Consider the following 18,462-nt stretch of genomic DNA (forward strand, 5'->3'; position numbering starts at 1 on the left):
GAAACAGCACATACGCTGGTGTCCAGGCAGAAAAATCCCAAGCCACTTGACTGAGGACTTACTCTACGAAGGCTGTGGGCAGCCCCCGCGTCCTGGGTTAAGGCAGCGGGCGGGCCAGCCAGGCCTCAGGGTCGGCCTGGGGAAGACGCGGGGTGCTCGGGGTGCTCACGTGAGCACAGTCACCCGGTGCTCACGCAGCTTCCTGGGTCCACAGCCCAGCAGTGTCCTCCGACCACGACGCTCGTGTGTGAGTCCCAGAGGCAAAATCGTGAATGAGGCTGCGTGTCGGGGTCGTGAAGCCTTTTCTTTTTGTCTGTGTTCAGCTGGAACGAAACCCTTGAAGCTTCATTCCTAACGTGGCGATGCCGCACCCCCCGTGGAACTGTGTGTCATTGTGCAAAGTGGTGAAAGCACTTTGTGCTACAACAGCCTGAAGGGGGTCGGGAAGAAAAGGGAGAAGGGAGAGGGTTTGGATCGTTTCCTGGGGGCCGCCCTCCTCCCCGTCCCGAGACCCGTCCCCGGCCGGGGATGAGCTGTCAGAGCCCGGGAGGCGGAAACGGCAGAGGCCATCCGCCCCAGGTGGCGCCTGAGCCGTGAGGGTCCCACGCGTCTGCTGACAGCCACCAAATCCATGCCGTAAGGGGGACGCGCTGAGAGCGGCACGTCTTGGGGGAATCGGGGACGCTGGCTTTGCCATAGGAAGCAGGGCCAGGCGCCCAAACCCACTGAGGGCGCAGCTAAAGGATCAGCCAGAGACCCTCCGGGTGCAGTAAGTGTGAAAAAACGCTGTGGGAGTCCCCTTCGGGCAGCGTCCTGGGCGGAGAGGCCGAGGGAAAAATCCAGAAGAATCCTGCACGTGCGAAATGCCTGCCAACACCTTCCTCTTCCGACACGGGACGCAGGTTCCACGAGGGACCTGCTGCTGCAAGTGTGCAGCTGGGCGGGACGGTGGCCGAGAGAGGAGCTGGGGGGACGCAAAGCCGCGTCCTCTCGCGCTCGGAACCCTGCGGTTCGTGGCCAAGCCGGAGACCTTGATGCAGTGGGCGCCCTGAGCCAGAGCAGCCCGAGAAGATGACACAAACCCACAGCATCTTCCGGCAGCCCCGATCCCTCTGTTTCCTTATGGACCCTCCACATAGTCCGTGCTCAGTGTCTGAGAAATGGACACAATTGTGCATCAAGCTGGCCGGGCCATGTCACCCAGTTTTTTGTTAAATAGGATCCTAGATGGAAACTGAAGGTCTCTCTAGATGGGATTAACAGTTAAATCCGCCGACTTTGATAAAGCAGACCACGCTTATAGTGGGGGTGGGCCACGTCCAAACAGTCGAAGGAAAAGACTGAGAGTCCCTGAGAGTCCCTGAAGAGGAAGCAACTCTGCCCGCAGGTGGCCTTCGGCCCTCAGCTCTTCCCTGAATCTGCAGTGAGACACACACACACACACACACACACACACACACACACACACGCGCACGTGCACGCACACACTCATACACACACACGCACTATTGGTCTGCTTCTCTGGAAAACTCTGACTGATAAAAAGAGGTAAAAACAGATTAAAATTTGCACCGAGGGGACGGAAGCCTCAATTCCGGACCTGGGATGGCGCAGCCTCCCTGGCACACAGATGGTGACAGGTACGTAGCAGGTGCTTATGCCAGTTTGCAGAGAAGGAGGGCACAGAGCAGGGACCCCACCACCTTCGTCTGCAGGCAGGGCATCCGTGCGACGGGGGAAGGTGGGGAGGCCCGATGAGAGCCCAGCTCCAAGGAGCCGCTGAGGGATCTCGTCAGCTGACTCTCACAAGACCCCGCTCTGAGCTGACGAGCCTGGGCGTTTATCCACACAGCTCTGCCTGTCATGGCTTCAGGGTCACCCCGGGGGGGGCCACTGACCTGTCCCCCGAGGGGCTGGGACCTGGCTGTGGATGGCGAGGCCAGCCTGGGGCAGAGGAGCAGGCAGACCCTGCCCTGGCCTGGGAGCTAAAGGCTCCCGGGAACCCAGCCAGGGCCCTGGGACCAGGGACACTGCTTCCCTGCCTCGGGGAGCCCACTCCCGGTCTTGTATCCACAGAAACTCCCTGGAATAACAGGACAGAAAAATGTGGGGCATATGGAGAATTCCCAACCATCTGACGCACGGGCAAACCAGAAACGCAGGGCCCGACGTGGGCCTCAGCGTGACACTGCCCGTAAACAAAAGGCCACGGGCGAGGGGTCTGGGGGAGGAAGGGCCTCTCAGCTCTGCAAGGAGCTCCGGGCTTGATCCTGCCCCTCCTCTCTGGCCGAGCCTGTGTCCCCCACCCCTGGCACAGCGGCTGCCCAGCCTGGCCGGAACCCACGAGGCCAGTGACCCTCCCGGCTCCTGGACCCAGGCAGCGAGCTCCGTCCTGCGTGCCCGAGGACCTGCCGAGGGTGCTCCATCACTTCGGGCCCGAGCGCAGCTCCCGATGGTGCGTAATTCAGCTCCACGTGAGCTGCGGAACCGCACGTGACCTGAAGCCCCTGGCATCCACAGCCTGGCCAAACTATGGGGCAAGTCTTTGCCGGAGACCAGGCAACGGGAGCCTGGGTGAAAGGACCTAGCAGAGTCTTTCCGTCAGGGTCCCTGCCATCCCTTTAAAAGAACCTCAAGACGACCTTGCCTCTGCCTGTGCGGCGGGAATTCCACACTCCAAGCCCGCAGCGTGCGTCCACGAGAACCTGTCAGAAAGGGATGCTCTCACGGCAACGTCTGCCATCAGCTAGACTTCATCTCCGGCTCCGAGCTTCTTTGCAAGACTTGTCTACGCCTTCCACGCAGACGCTGCAACAAAATGTCAAAGCGACAGAAAGAGCTTTTCCTGTTTCACCTCTGGACCTTTAGCAGGGCAGGAGAGCATTTAAACACGACAACAGATGAAGAAAAAACGCACATTCATGCTCTCGTGGCAATTTAAGCTGCATGCTTCGTGTTGGACATGTATGATTGATGCAACCAAAGCAAAGTCACGTTTAAAACAATCGCAGCTGTCAGGAGCCCCCGTCCCGCATTTGCATTTTGAAAGGATTCCAGCGCAGAGAAAATGTGGAACTCATTGTCTCGCAACCATTTTCGCTTGTGATCCTGTAATGCTGCGTAGCTTTTGAAATAACCCGCAAGAGCGAGCGAGCGAGCTTTGGGATGCCTCGCCCTGGCCCGCAGGCTGGCGTTCAGCGGGTTGTTTCTCGTTAGCGACGTTACTGAGTCAGGGTGGAACTGTATCCAGTGAGGCCTCCCGGGACGGGGCAAAGTCAGAGCCTGGCCTGATGACTGTCTCCAAGGAGAGGGAGGAGCAGACTGTCTCAAATCCCACATGAGACGGCACCCCAATGGGTCCGCCGTTTATCCAGAGGCAGGCGACCCACTCGATTCAATGGGGAGTGAGGGGCATCTTTCCGGGCACCAGCCCGGGCACAGAGGTCCGGGGCACCCCGCTCCTGGACCGACCGGGGGCCATGGCCCTGATGATTCCTTGGAAATGAGGCCAAACTCAGCTGGGAAGACGTGCCTGCTTGGGCTTCTCCGTCCAGCATCCCCACCCAGGTCTGACCTGGCTTCCTGAACCCTCCACGTCCATGAATCAGGAACCTGTCCGATCCTCGGCGGAACTGAAAGAATTAGCAGAGCGAGTTCATCCGAGCTTTATTAGGAAACAGTTCTGCACTTTGCTGGAAAACATGAAATCATTCACAGTTGTTCAAACACGAACGAGAGCCCAGAAACAGCCACACGGGGGTTTGAAGCGTGTGACGGAAACGGGGCAGGAAGCTACCGTGAAGGTCGCGGTGGGCAGCGCCAGTCCCTTCCTTGAGAACAGCTTCTCACGAAAACAAAACGGCCTGTGATCCCACCCTCTCCTCTTGCGTGGGGCACAGGCATCTGAGCGCGAGGCGTGGACCGGAGGACGGGCTGTGCGCTCCGGGGCCCGGGCTCCAGGATGCCCGTCCTCCAGCGGCGCTGGCTGATGAGGCCGCATCCGCGAAGCCGAGGGCAGGGCCTGGGGCCTCAGAGCGACCAGACCGGTCCAGGGAAATGAAAGCCAGAGGGCCACGTGTTCCCTCCCATGGGGACCCAGGCCCGGGGTCCCAGAGGGAGGGTCCAGGCCGAGGTCTGCTTTGCCGAGGAGATTTCCGAGGAGAGGGCAGCCTTTGAATCGAGGGGGTCCGGAACCTCGAGGGGCCGAGGGGCTCAAAGCCCCTGAAGGGGAGACTGCAGAGCGGAGCTGGGCCGGCTTCCCTCGCCCGCTTCCGCCTGATTCCAAGCATCTGAGGGCTCCCCACTTGCTCCCTCCTCCCCGCAGTCCCGCGCTCCTCCCTGCCCCCGCCCTCGCCGGCTTTATTCCCCATTTAAGAGACTAAGATGTCCCCAGGGCCGCAGACCGTTTCCGCCACCAGGAGGGCGGGTCCTCTTCCCAGGGGCCCCTCACTTCCCGGGTTGGTCAAGCCTGAGTCCCAAGCAGGTCCAGCGGCCGTGAGCCTCCGGGGACTTTTGGGGAAGCTGTGAAACCCGGGTCTTCAGATGGCCCTGTGGAGCTGGCGGCTTGTGGGTCACGCAGCTGCCTCCCTGGCCCGGGCATCAAGCTCCTGCCAGGTGGGTAGGTGACAAGATCCTAAGATCACAGGCTTTTTGGTCAGACGGACTGGATTGAGTTCAGGTGGCCACGTGGGCTTGTGGGTGCTGTGGACACTGATCTGAACAGGCCGAGGCCCCGCCTTGCAAGTTAGTAGTGAGCCTTTGGACAGTGTATCCCCTGAGCGTATGTGAAAAGCAGTGAGCCGGCAGCAGGTGTAAACACTAACAGCCGTGCTTAACGGAGGAGTTACTCGGCGCCTGACATTTGGCTAATTGTGTCTATGTCACATCACATTTCATGCCCATCTGATCTGGGGTCAGGTTACAGATGCGGAAGCCGAGGCTCAGACTCACAGCAGAGCGACTCCAGAAAGGGCTGGAACTCCTGTCTTTTCTGTTTGTTTCGAGTTGTCCTGAGTCACTCGTGATAGTGCAGGGCTGACGAGCAGGACCTGGGTGATGGAGGAGGAGACGGCGCGTGACAGGCAGAGGTGTAGACGGCCTGACTGCCGGCCGGCCAGCCGCAGCCCCCGGCGGTAAGCGGGAGGGATCTCCTTTGGGAGGGAGAAGCGACGCTCCCCCAGGATGACGGAGCCACGCAGACACGAAAGCAGGGGTGTGTAAGGCGGTGTCCCTGTAGCCCCATTCCCAGCGTGTGGGCTGCACTAGGCCCTCAGCCGCCCCAGCAAGTGACCAAGCCCCCAGACCTCACCGAGGGCCCACCACGTGCCAGCCTCTGCGCTGGGAGCAGGAAACGCTCGTGAGCAGCAGCGGCGCCTCTGCCCTCCTTGGCTTGCATGTGGGTGGCGGATGAGGGCAAGGAGAGGCTCCCCCGTGGGTGGTCGGTGGGCAGGACGGGGTCAGCGTGGCTTCCACGCCCTTCTTTAGAAAACGGCTTTTTCCCTCCTCAGCCTCAGGCACAGGTGAGGGAGCCTGCTCTTCGCAGCAGCAGCAGCAGCATCCCTGGACCAGAAACACTTCGAAGGAGAAGACGCCGCGACTGAAGGAGAAAGGCCAGAGCACGGCCCGCGGCGGGCGCTCGGCCAGCACCGGCCTCGCCCCCGTCCCAACCAGAAGAGGCTGCCATGCTGGGACTGGGTCCTTGGAGCCCCTGGCAGGCGCGGGTCTGTCTGCAGAGGACGCGTCCACATGGAACACGCCGTAATTGATTGAAAACGCCTCCAACAGGTAGAGACATGGGTCTTGAGTCTCACCGCCGGAGGGAACTGACCCACGGGCTTCGCGGCTGCGCCCCGAAGGCAACTGGCTGGGGGAGCTGAAAGGTCTCCCCCCAAGGCTGCTGCCCGTGAGTGAGCTCCTCTGAAGGGTGAGCATCCAGCTCCTCAGCAAGGACCACGGCCTCGCGCCCCTTCTCCGAAGAAGCAACTTGGGAGGCAGGGCTAGCGTTCAAGACACGTGCGTCCTTCGAGCCTTTGTTCAGGCGTGAAAGACTAACACGGAGAAGAGCAAGCCCACGGCAAACCTACCGGACGGCGTTTCTGTGTCACACTGAGAACATGAAAAATAGAAAAGTCAAAGCACGAGGAATCCTATCTGAGGAGAATGGAGACGCACGTACCGATACGAAAGTACTCGTTGAGTCACCAAGGAGGCGTTTAGGACGTGCTCTGTGGACTGCGGACAATGCTTGGGTGACTCTGGGGTTTTCAAAGTGGTGGCCCTCGTGACCCAGTTTAATGGCGTAACTGATGCTATGACCAGCGCAGGGGATGGTTCCAGAACTCTAACCTCCGTCCTTTCCTCGGCACGGGGACCTTCACACATGAAAGAAGAAATGACAGGTGCACGTAGTCCTATCAGAATTACCAAGGAATTCTCGACAGAACTTAGGGCGCTGCGGTGAATTGTAACTCCGCTCCGCCAGCCTGAAAACAAAGCCAGCACGTGTGGGAACAACTGGTTTCCGGTGTGGAGGGGAACGATGAGAATGGCCACAATTGGTGACAAAATAGTCCCACTGACCGCTGTGGAGAACTGCTTCCGAGGTCCGACCCGAGGCCCCACCAGGGGACATGCGACGGCAAGGCTGGCACGGCGTCAGGAGCTGAGGCCGAGCCGCGGTCAGTGCCGGCCTCCAGCTGCCTCCTGTCACTATTTTCCCTTCTCTGGGAGACACTAGTAATTAACGAGGGTGTGACTTGGGTCTCCGCATCTCACTGGATGTACATAACTTTCAGGCAAATGCATGCGGAAAGCACAACACGACCGCGACCACGTCTAGGGAGACAGGATGGTGCGAGAAGCCCTACTGACGACTGAAAATGTTCGGGAGATGAAGGGAGTGTGTTCCGAGCACGATGCATGAGCTCGCCACCTGCCGCGGGAGCCGCGCTGTCTAAGGCGGAAGCTGGGCGTCGGGGCCCTGGCGAGAGAGGCGGGCACGCTTAGGCGGGTTCCGGCCCTGAGGAGCACCTGGCGGTCCTGGCTTGTTCTACCCGAGAGAGGGGCAGCCTCTCGTGGCGGGTTTGAACATCGGAATCGACGTGTTTCGTGTTTATTCTACGCCTCTGTCCCAAGCCTGGGGGGCGGGGTGGGGGAGGCTTGGCGTCAAGGCTCAGGGAGGGCAGAGTGTCACCACGTCTGGTCCTCGTTCTCCAGGTCACGCCTATCTGCGGAGGGCCGCCAGCCCGGCCAACATCCTAAACCCACTTGAAAACACACGTAAATGACGTACTTTATCTTACGTGCGGAAGTATCTTTCTTTTAGTGTAACAGGGCTCAATCAATAAATTGCTTTTACCAAATCAGACCATTTGCTTAGGTGAAAAAGCGAACCGCTGGGCACAGGTTAAGCGCGGGACCTCAGCTGATCCGTTGGAACCCTCGGAGAATCAAGCACATGTGAATGTGAGCAGGTGCACCCAGGGCGACCCCGGGCACAGGGCACACTCACGAGCGCCTCAGGAGCCGCGAGAAGCACCTTTCCTCTGGACGCCAGCAGCCACAGAAGACTGGAAAAGTAACAGGGAGGCAGGCTGGTTGGAAAGACACCAAGCCATCTTTTTTAGCAAAGAAACAATCTGTTCACTGAGCATGATTTCAAGTTAAACTTAAGGAAGCCAAGTATTTGCTCTGAAAGGAAAACATTAGGAACAAGACGTATGAAAGAAACGTTTCTGCTATAAAACACACACGGATTACATTAACTGGTCAACGTTATCAGCACTCAGCGAGCATCCAGACATCCAGAGAAAACAGGCAGAACAAAGGCATTTATTTCACATAAAATATGTAAGATGGAGCAAACGCCGCTGCGTCTTGGAAGTACCGCTAAGAAACGGGGGCAGGTGTGGCAAACGCGGGAGCCTCACCAGCCAGGCTCCTCTGCCTCTGCCGCAGCCCCTCGCCCGGTCCCCTCTGTCCTGGGCTCAGGGGTCCGGCTGAAACCCTGAATCTGGAAAAGCAAAGCAGTCAGTGGCCAATACACACAGCAGGCGCCCACTGAATGGGCTCAGGGAAGCAGAAACCTAAAACGGGCCACACGCAGCTGGCCTTTTGTCTCGGCCCTCAGTCCTCAGCCCTCTGTCGCATCTGGTCCCCGTGCCTGGGACATGGCCTCACTCTGGAGACGGCAGAACAGAACCGGGGGTCCTGGGAGGCCGAGGCCAGCCTGCTGGCTGCACCCAGCCAGAGCCGTCTGACTCTGTCTGCTGCCTAAGTGAGAAAAACGGCTCTTGGCCTCCGGGACGTGGCTGCCTATTTTCTCTTCCCATCAGCACAGTCAGTTCCCGCCGCAGAGGAGCTGCAATGAGACCCCCTTGCTTCCGTCTTCAGAGCGTTTCTGCCTTCAGGTGGAGACCTGCAGCTCTGACCCCGACGGGCAGCGCGCACGGTCCTGGGTTCCAGCCACCCCTTCCCTCGTTCTCTCTGAAGAGAAAGATTCAGGACCTTGTGACACAGAACTGTCCCGACACACGTGTGACTTCACAATGCCACCTGCAGAAGGCCTGTTTGCGCCTGCGATCCGTGGCACGACCTCTGCTGGCTGCGGGCCTCTGAGAGGGAGAAGGACCTCTTTCCATGGGTGAGAGGCCGAGGTCAAGGTTGCACTGCTGACACTGGAAGCCCAGGTCCACCCACTCACCACGGCTGGGGCTCCCCCTGCGTCCCAGGCAGTGCAGACAGCGCCCCTCCTTCTCATCCAGCTGCCCCACCTGTCGTGGAGCTTCTCTGTCTGGAGGTGCAGGATGCACCTGTGGGCTGGATGGTGGCTCTGGTCATTGCCATCTCTCAGGAGCACCTGTGTCCATAGCTGCCAGGGCCTCTGGGGGCAGTGTGTGCTCCCTGCCCATGACATGCCCAGGGCCCTGGGGTGGTCAGTAGGTGTGAGCAGGGGGCCCTGGGACGGTCAGTAGGTGTGAGCAGGTGGCCCTGGGCAGGTCAGCAGGTGTGAGCAGACAGGCGGCAGGCTGCAGCTTGAAGTGTGCTTGTGCAGATGGGTGTGCCATCCTGTGCTTCAGCTACAGCCACGGAGAGACACCCCCCCAGTGGCTGACTCCTCCTGGGCCAGGTGTGAGGCTGCAGGCAGGTCCGGCCAAGCCCAGCCAAGCCAGCCAACACAGAGGCGTGACAAGAAGAAAGGGTGGCTTTAGGCCATGGAGCTTTCAGGAGGCTCATTCATAACTTTGCAGCAGAAGAGAGTTAAACCAGCTTTTCAGATCAAAGAAATACCAAAAACGACTAAACAGCGAATTCGTCAAAAAGACTTTACAAATTTTAGCCTATGTAGCAGTATGCGGTAATGGGGAGAAACCCCCCAGCACCCCAGCACCTCCACCTCCACCAGCAGCAGCAGCGGCGCCCTCATCGTCACCAGCATCCTCAGTGCTGCCCTCACTCTCGTCACCCTCTTCACGTTCCCGCCACCCCGGGCGGTCACCAGCCCCCAGGCCCAGAGCTCAGCCCCAGCGGCCTCCTTTCTCTCTTGCTGGAGGACCTCTGTCCTCCGCGACTTGGGGTCCGTGTGGGCGTTCACGTCTGTCGTTTCTGCACAGGGATTACGAGAATGCTGACACCCTTCGCCTTGATAACCCAAGACCATTCTGGACGTGACATTCGTGCGTGTGATGAATGAGCTGGCCGGTGGAACTCTAAGTGAGCTCTGCCTTGGAGACGTTGGCCAGGGACGCAAGAGAGCGCTGTTAAGCATGAGAAGGGGCAAGGGGGGGTTCCGGGAGGGGAGCATCCATCACGAGAAGCGGCTGCACCAGGTACATAAGGGGAGCGATGTCTGTTTTAGATTTGAAATCTTAATCCTTCGCAACAAGAACCATCTGCTCCAGCCCCAGTGCTGGCCCGCTGCCCCCCGGCTCTGCTTCGTCCCTCCCACGGGCCGGCCTTTGTTTGCGCTCCGTCTCCCTGGACACCCCGCCGTCCCCCACCTGCTCCGCAGCAGCCCGGTGCCACCCGCCCTCCAGCCGTGATTCCCGCCAGCTTCCTCCCCCCACGTCCCCAGGACACTGGGATGCAAAGGCTGCGTCTTACAAAGATCACACTTTCCCGAAGGGAGGGAAGAAGGGCGGGGGGCGGGGGGGACTCACCAGGAAAGAGTACAGACTCCGGGAGCTGACAGTCGAGACCTGCAGGGCCCACACCTTCACCCACCGTAGTTGATGCTGCTGCTGGGTGTATTTGAAAATTACTAAGAAAGCAGCTGCCAAAAGCTCTCATCGCCAGGAAAGAAGCCCTTTTTTGGTATCTGTGGGAGATGAAGGATGGTCTCTAAACGTACGGGGACCACTGGCAATCGCTCCACGGTTGGTGCACGGCAAGCCTTGGGGCTGGCGCCTTCCACCCACGCGGCGCCGGTGTCAACTACGCAGAAAGCGGAGAGAAGCCGCGGCTACTGCCACGCTCCAAGTGAGATGCACCGAGGGCTCACCGAGGTCGGGACCCTGGGGCTGGAGAGGGCGAGGGTTTCCCGGGCTGTGGCGTGTGGACAGCCGTCGCTCAGGGCAAGCACACTTTCGGCCCCTTCTGTGTTCACAGAGCACCTGGCAGGACAGGCAGTCCTCCCAGCGCTCGGTACCTGGTGAGTGAAGGCTGCCCCATCACAAGGACGAACACTTCCAAACACACACCAACACATGTAACTGTCGCCCAGGGCGGCATGCCTGCCACCCCGTTGACAAAGCAGGAGACTGAGGCCCCCCAAGGCCAGGTAATTCGTCCCCGTCCCACGGCCAGGGGGCCGAGCCAGGTCCCTGCTCGCCTGCCTCCCAACAGCAAACACCCTCAGACTCAGAACAAAGCAAGAGGCGAAGTATAGTCTTGATAGCATATTTTATTTCAATCTAAGAAAAAAGATTAAAAATCAAAGTTCAGAAATATAAAAGATTATCCAATAAATTTAGGATCCTGTTTCTTATTGATGACACACACTTGAGCTGGTTTCGTGGCTCCAAAATTTCCTTTTTACTTCTGCACAGTTTAAAGCAGCAGCCTCATAAAACGTCTTCATGCAAATTCACGGAGATCATTTGACAGGACACATGTTGGGGGATCTGGGGCCATGAAGATTTTTCTCAACCAGAAGCCAGAACGGAGGCAGCCTCAGAATGTCACCCCAGCTCCGGGGCTGCCCCCAGACGCTCTGTGGGGCCAGGGGGCGCGCTCCCGGAGGTGGGGGCCAGTCCTGCAGCTCAGTCAGGCATTCAGTTCCTTACCAGCCCCCAGCCCCCCTCAGACAGGTTTGCCCTTGGCCCGTTGCCCTTGCAGCCTCGCGGCATCAGGGAGGACAGAGAGAAGGCCTGGCCCCACAGCACTTGGTCTGGGCTGCCAAGACCAACCCACAAACCCAGCTTCTCCTGGCCGCATCCCCCTCAAGGAGACGGTTCCTAATGAGTTCAGGTGATAATTTCACCTTGCAGTGGCCCCGGGGCGGGACCTCGGGGGCTGGGGGGAGGCCAGGTGTACGAGAAAGAGCCGGGCTGACAAGCCTGTGTAGCCGGCTTGCTCAGGTCATGATTAAACTGGCTTTTCGGAACGACGGGCCCCTTTCCTTCAGCTGCCTCAGCAATAATTCTCTAGCGTTTATTGCATGAATAGTCTGAGCCCAAGAAGGAAAAATTCAAACAGAAGCTGGAATGGAAAAGCACGCGCACCAAAAACAGTTTGGCAACTATTCTTTGCTCCCTGCAAAGACGGCTTTACCGGGTGGGCGACTCCCCGTGCCAGCGAGGTCTCTGCGGGGCGCAACACGACCAAGACAAAAGCCCAAGAAACAAGCCCACCCATGCCCCTGTGACCCGCACGATGCGAATCGCCGCGGGTTACACACTTGTACACAGCCACGAAGCTTCCAACTCAGATTCAGCCACGCTGCCAGGACAGCAGCCCCCGGTGCCGGGCTGGCGGGGCCCTTAGGGCCGGCGCGGTCAGGAGGTGGGCAGGGCGGGAGGTCTCGGCCACGTCACCACGTGGCGGAGGAAGAAAGTGAGCTCGCATCCTTTCCAAACAGACCCCCAGCAACCACAGACCGGGAAGGTCGCAGAAGACACATACATTGTATGTGACTCGTTTTCTGAAGCCACAGCCCTTCCATGTTCACAGATTAACGCAGTCTGTTTAAATATCTCAATTCTACAAAGTGAATTTACAGTTAAAGTACAAAGTGCAAATACTATGTGTTTGGTTTTGCTTTTTTAATTGCTTTTTGGTGAGGGAGTCGGCCGAGGGTCGAGCATCTGCCGTGCACGCGCCATTTATCCGTGTTTCCTCGGCTGAAAAGAGACGAGAGAGAAGCGGTGAGACGCCGACCTCGCGCAGCTCTGAAGACGAAGGCGCGACATAAACCCAGCTGGAAACGGCCAGGGAAACAGACATACTTTTAAATGAACGTGGAAAGAAAAATGCTTTATTGGGGGCGGAAGAATTAATTTTTCAAACGGTAAGAACTTTCCAGACCCTTCCTCCCGCTCAACGGTCTGAAGTGTCAGCAAAGAGATCCGCGGAGAAACTCTGCGATTATCTCAAACGTTGTAAACGGACCCCGTGTATGAACCACCCTGCAGCATCTCCAAGGACCATGGGTTTATTACGCAAAAATACTTTGCATAATCTAATGTAAGCCTCGGATGGGCTAAAGACACCGCTGTTTTTTAAATGTTTTCTACCCATCCTTTCCATGTGCTCCTCCGCCTCCCTAAGAAAGACAGCTTGGAAAGTTTGTTCCCTGAATTCCTGGAGTCCTGAGTCGGCCAAGGAAAAGCAACACAGGACGAAAAGGAGAAGCAACGTACAACGGTCCGGGGTTATTTTTCCACGTGGACCATTCTGACCCATACAAGTTCATCTATTTAAAATAATTACACCTTTAACACTTGAGAGGCTCCTGGGTTGGCTTTTCCTCCCTGATACCACGTGACCAGGTGGCAAGAAGAGAGGCCGTTCTCCCCTGCGTTTGGCTACGCGACGTTCTGTTTAAGTAGCTGTGGACGAAGATAAGCCATCCCCATATCCTGCCAGTGGCTAAAGCAGGTCAGCTCTGCGTCAGGAGAAGGTGGTGCCACCAGGTCAACCCACGTCAGCGTCAGCTGGATGGGGCGGCGCTGATCACCCCAGCACCGTGAGGGAGACCGGGGAAGGCCGGAGAAAGCACACTTCTTGTGACACAGTAGCTTCCTGCACCCTCCGGTCCATCCTGACCCTATTCCCCGTCCTTGGCACGCGGAGGCTGAAAGCCTTGGGGCTGGGGCCTCGCATCCTGCAAAGGAAGCCCTGTGGGCCCCACCCCAGCAAGACGGCTTCCTGGCCCCCAGTTTGCAATAACAGACACAGGAAAAGGCCGGACTCCTTGACTGGGAAAAGCTGAAGAGGCGACCTGTGTCTTCCCTGCCTTTATTCACACCGGGGCAGCACCCCGGGGGCATCGCTGTTCTCTTAGGAAAACAGCCCCGTGGAGGCCTCTGGTGCTCAGCCCGAGGCACTGCTTTTGGGTCGGCCTGGGCGAGTGCGTCATGCGCAGTGGGATTTACAAAGGTGAAACCGCAACCACTGCTAAACCTGGAAGACCGACCCTCACACCTCGATCCCAATGACAAGGTTTTAATTACATCCACGGTGGGCACTGGAGTCGCCACATAAAAGCCACAGCAGATGCGGGCTTTGCTCAGGGAAGGCGGCCCTGACACCGCACAGGGGAGGACACAATCCACAGTAAAAGGCCGAGTGGTCGCAAGAAGGGAGGACGCGGCCCTGGCCTCGGGGCACAGCGAAAGCGAGGGCCCCTGTTTATCTTCTGGAAGGTTTTGCAGACTCTGGAGAGGCCGTGGCACACGCTGGTCAGAGGCACAGCTTCAGAATCACACTTACAAGCGCCCACGCAGGAGCCGAGGATCCCTTCCGGGACGGCCACGTGGCCCAGGAGGCTCCCGGATTCAAGGAAGACGCACCTGCCCTGCAATCTCATCAAGACCAAGCGAGCAGGAAAGGCCAAATCCAAACCCAAGAGAAGCTTATTCTTACATATACAAACAAGGGCACTCAGAAATTTTTCTTAAAATAAAAAAAACTGAAACTTCAGGTAGTAAAAAAAAAGTAATTTGGGCAAAATCTTGAAACGGATGCCTCGGCAAGTTGGGGGGTCTGAGAGAACCGTATACGGCCGTGGCCCTCGGGGCCCTGCGGGTGTAGACACGATAAGCCGCTTCTTTTCTTGGGAGGTACTTCCCTTTCCAAATCCACAGATCCGCCAGTTTTATGGCCTCCAACTGGACCAGCAAATGCCGAAGGCTAGGACACAGACTTACGCACCTGTCTATTAGAAGCGCTTTCAGCATTTCCTCTAGGGGCTGGCAGAGAAAAAACAAAAAACAAAAAAGGGATTAGAAACCACATGCTCTTCCGTTAGCAAAAGGTTCAGTACAACTTTCCAGGAAAAGAGCCCGATCACCTTAGGAACATGTCATCAACGGGCAGACTCGCTCCCACGAGGAAATGTGGGTACGCGCGTGCTGAGCGTGGCTGATAAACAGTGGACCGTCCAAGTCAGGACTCCAAGAATCCCCAGCCAGACCAAAGCTCTCGTCCAGCTGTGGGAGACGAGTCCGTTGAACCCAAAGTCCCAAAGGCCGTTCGCCAGCTGTGGGGACCGTCCCGTGTCTCTCAGACTGTCCCGGGGAGGGACGCAGGCAGCTGGGAGTCTGGTTCTTTGAAACCTTTTGGGTTTATATTTAAATCATGAGAATCATTTAACTGGTTTGGCTCCAAATCACTGTTCCCCAGCCCTGCTCAGCTCTGCACGCCTCCTTCCGGGCGGGACCTGGTTGTCACCTGTGCAAACACCCTGCCCGCCTCACGCCTCCGCTAAAAATTCCAGCGCCCCCCACGCCCCAGCACGCATCACCCATCACACCAGGGACCTGCCTCTCTTATCTCACTTCTCGCTTCCGCATTAAAACAAAGGACCCGCTCGAGAAGACGCGCGCTTCATCTGCTTTGTTTCTGTGATTTCGCCAATGGTTAGAGCAGGAAGCGACTGACCGGTATCCTCCGAATGAGTCGGTGGAAGGAGGGCAGTGAGCCCGGTCCTGAGCACCTTGCTTAATTCTTTTTCTTCTTTTTAGGGCTGCACCTGCGGCATACGGAAGTTCCCGAGTGAGGGGTCCATTCGGAGGTGCAGCCGCCAGCCTACGCCACAGCCACAGCCACGGGATCCAAGCTGCATCTGTGACCTACTTGCAGCAATGCTGGATCCCACTGGGTGAGGCCAGGGATGGGCCCCACATCCTCAAGGATACTAACAGTCAGGTTCTTAACCCACTGAGCCCCAACAGGAGGTCCTTGACTATTTGTGGATGTCCACCCATTTCATGAAAAAGAGCAACGGCAGAATTAATCCACTTTCCAAGCTCTTCTTCAAAGCGTCTACTTTCAAAGCTGCAGGAAAGCTGGCAGGAACAGAGCGTGAAAAGCCGAAAGACAAATGTATGAAGCAAACTGCCAAAACGGTAAATAAGTAGGAGCTAAACGGACACTTTCTCTCAGCTGTGGGTTTGAATGAAACGAGTACTTGATACCTACTGCTGCTGCGGCCGCTCTCCCCTCGGCTTTGCCCGAAATGCCTGCTTTCCGGGAAAAGTGGGCTTTGGGGCTGTTGGGTCAAATTTGAAGAATACTCAGCTGATACTCTGAAGCTATTCTAAACCAACCAGGCTATTAATAATTGCAAATTTTTCTTGATTTCTTTTGCGGTAAAACTCAATCTATTGGTCATGGGAGGTTGCAACAGGTGAACGTAAAGTGACGGCAAGAAAAGTTAACATTTGTAGGTGTTTAGAACTTGGCCATAGAGATGAAAAGAATACAGATTTCCTTCATGAAAAGAATATTCGACTCAGGACAGAGGAGGGAAAAGCTCCATTAAAATACATGAAGGGCAGAAAAGTAACAAACTGTTCTTTAATTTTCACGGAACAGAATGCACATCATCAAAATGAACATGCAGCCGTGCCACACAATCAACATGCGTTTCGGGCAGAAAAGGAGTGGACACGGCTCAGCAAGGGAGGAGCTGAAGTCAGCAGCAGCAAACAGCACTGACTGCTGCCAGGTGACGGCAAGCGGCAATCTGGCCGTCAGGCAACCTGCCTGAGCGAACACAGCAGCACGGCAATTTGGCTCAGAGAGATAATTTATTAAGGAGTCCCCCCTGTGGTTCAGAGGGTTGAGGACCCGGGCTGTCATTGCTGCGGCGCAGTCTCAGCTGCTGTGCAGGTTTGATTCCTGGCTCGGAACTTCCACGTGCCACAGGTGCAGCCAAAAAGAAATAAATGAATAAACCTGGTTGTTAAGGATTTATATTTAAAAAAGGATAACTTGGTCAAGATGAACATTTCCCAATTGCTGATTTTCTGTGCAAGGTCACTTTGGAGAGTCATGAGGGCGTGATGTAATCTTTTGTGATTTTTTTTTTTCTGTATTCTTCAGAAATGTCTTTTTCTAGGCTCTGTTATTTCTCGATAGTTTTAAGAGATTTTTTTTCTTTTTTGCATTTTTTTGTAATAGTGAAAATTAAGATCAAGTGCTCAATAATGTTTTAGTTGCAAAATTTTAAAGGCAAAATCTTATATAATTGCTTAAAATAAGTGTTATTAATATATACATCATGATCCCGTATATAGTGAGAACTATAGTCCATGCATGTGGATGTACATATGCATAGAAATTTTTTTGGAAAGCTATAGATCTGGTCTAATTTTGTCTCAGAATAAAAGGTCACACATCATTTATATTCTTTATTTGATTTCTCATTTTTTTAGAATAAAAATGCATTGCTAAGTAGTGAGCAAAAACAAAGGAAACAAACAAAAAACTAGTAACAGGAGTTCCCGTTGTGGCGCAGCGGAAACGAATCGGACTAGGAACCATGAGGTTTCAGGTTCGATCCCTGGCTTCGCTCAGTGGGTTAAGGATCTGGCATTGCTGTGGCTGTGCTGTAGGCTGGCAGCTGCAGCTCCAATTTGACCCCTAGCCTGGGAACCTCCATATGCCGTGGGTGCAGCCCTGAAAAGACAAAAGACAAAAAAGCCCAAAAAAAACCTAGTAACAGCTTGGATATTCAGAATGTCCCAACGAAACCCGCCTGATTGTTCAGGTTTTTCTGACTTTTCCCTGTTCCAAATTACACAGCATAGGAAAAAATAAATGACAATAAAACTGAAAAAATAACAATTGGAAAAAACTGAGAAATTCTGCAGGGAAAAAAGGGGGTTGCAAAATTTAACTAATTACGTATCCAAATTCCCAATGCTCGTTTTTGACCCAAATGCCTCTTTTATCACATTGAGCTCGTTTGGGGGAGGAGAGGGGTCATGTGCTCACTTCTTGGTTCCTGATGAGGCATTAAAATTCAGACAACTCGGTTTACTCAGAGGCACAGGCAGCAGATGACTCCGGATTCTGCAGTGACTTAAACATTTCTGACAAATGACGATGACATCAAGAGATGGTGGTGAACGACAAGCATTCGCCCCTCTTCCGGGTCACAGGTATGCGCCCCGCCCTCTCCGGGTCCCCACGAGGGCGCAGCTGCCCCCGATCCGGGTACTTGGTCCACCTGCCAGCTGAAGCCAGTCCACGGGCCAGTCCTCTTGAATCGCACATTAATTTTCTGTATCTGATGCTTGGACTTGGGAGTCTTCCTGCCCCCCACCCCCCCGGGGGGTGAGCCAGTTCCCGGGATGGCTAACGGCGCGCAGGAACCTGCTTCTAAACCGGCGCTCCTTCCCTGGGCTCCCACACTCAGGGCCACTAACCCTGCCCCGGTCCCCAGGACCAGGGACACCAGCGGGGGCAGCCCTGCGCCCTGAGCCCACGCACCTGCAGCTCCTGAGTGGCCTGTGCTCCCCTGGGCCCCGCGTGCTGGGCTGGCCCCGTTTTCTGAGCAAGAAGCCACCTTCTCGATAGCACGGTCTCGAGTTTTTGGTCAATACACCGGATCAGGAAACAGCAGAACTTAGAAGCCTATGAGGCACTTGAACCAACTCAGGTCCAAGGCCTGTGTCCCAGGGAGGTGGTGTTTTCAGATCACTTGGGTTACAACCAAGCGTAGGTGTCTGGGAACGTGGCTCTGGACGTGCGGGCTTCACTTGAGCTCCCCAGGCCTCAGTGGTCGGGAGGCCGTGGGCCCTGCCGTGTCCTCCCCAGAGCAGAGCCAGCTGACCGTCGGCATCTCCAGGAAGACCAGCTTCCCATCTTGTTTCCTCCACCGGGGCAGCCTCGGCTGATGGACTCCTGGACCCGCGGCTTTTCCGACGGGGGTTCCCCCCCCCAAGGCCATCCTGCGGGTGTCACACAGCTGCAGCTCAGGCCTCGGGCTCTGACCCAGAGGTGCTGAGACCTGGC

General features: G+C 56.4%; 1 protein-coding gene across 3 annotated transcripts in view; it reads right to left on the reverse strand.

Moving 5' to 3' along the window:
- SMOC2 (SPARC related modular calcium binding 2) overlaps positions 10,883–18,462 on the reverse strand; it is a 139,577-nt gene continuing 131,997 nt past the window's right edge. For 2 of the 3 annotated variants that reach the window (XM_021085691.1, XM_021085700.1), the window contains exons 12-13: positions 14,371–14,408; positions 10,883–12,338 (exon numbers count right to left, since the gene is read on the reverse strand). In XM_021085691.1, coding sequence (XP_020941350.1) covers positions 12,321–12,338; positions 14,371–14,408 — 56 coding nt within the window. In that variant the 3' untranslated portion in view covers positions 10,883–12,320. Of the gene's footprint in view, positions 12,339–14,370; positions 14,409–14,440; positions 15,191–18,462 lie in introns of those variants that run through there. The other variant, XM_021085688.1, reaches the window with a different exon arrangement.

The sequence above is a fragment of the Sus scrofa genome, chromosome 1, assembly GCF_000003025.6.
Source record: "Sus scrofa isolate TJ Tabasco breed Duroc chromosome 1, Sscrofa11.1, whole genome shotgun sequence".
Classification (NCBI taxonomy): Eukaryota; Metazoa; Chordata; class Mammalia; order Artiodactyla; family Suidae; genus Sus; species Sus scrofa.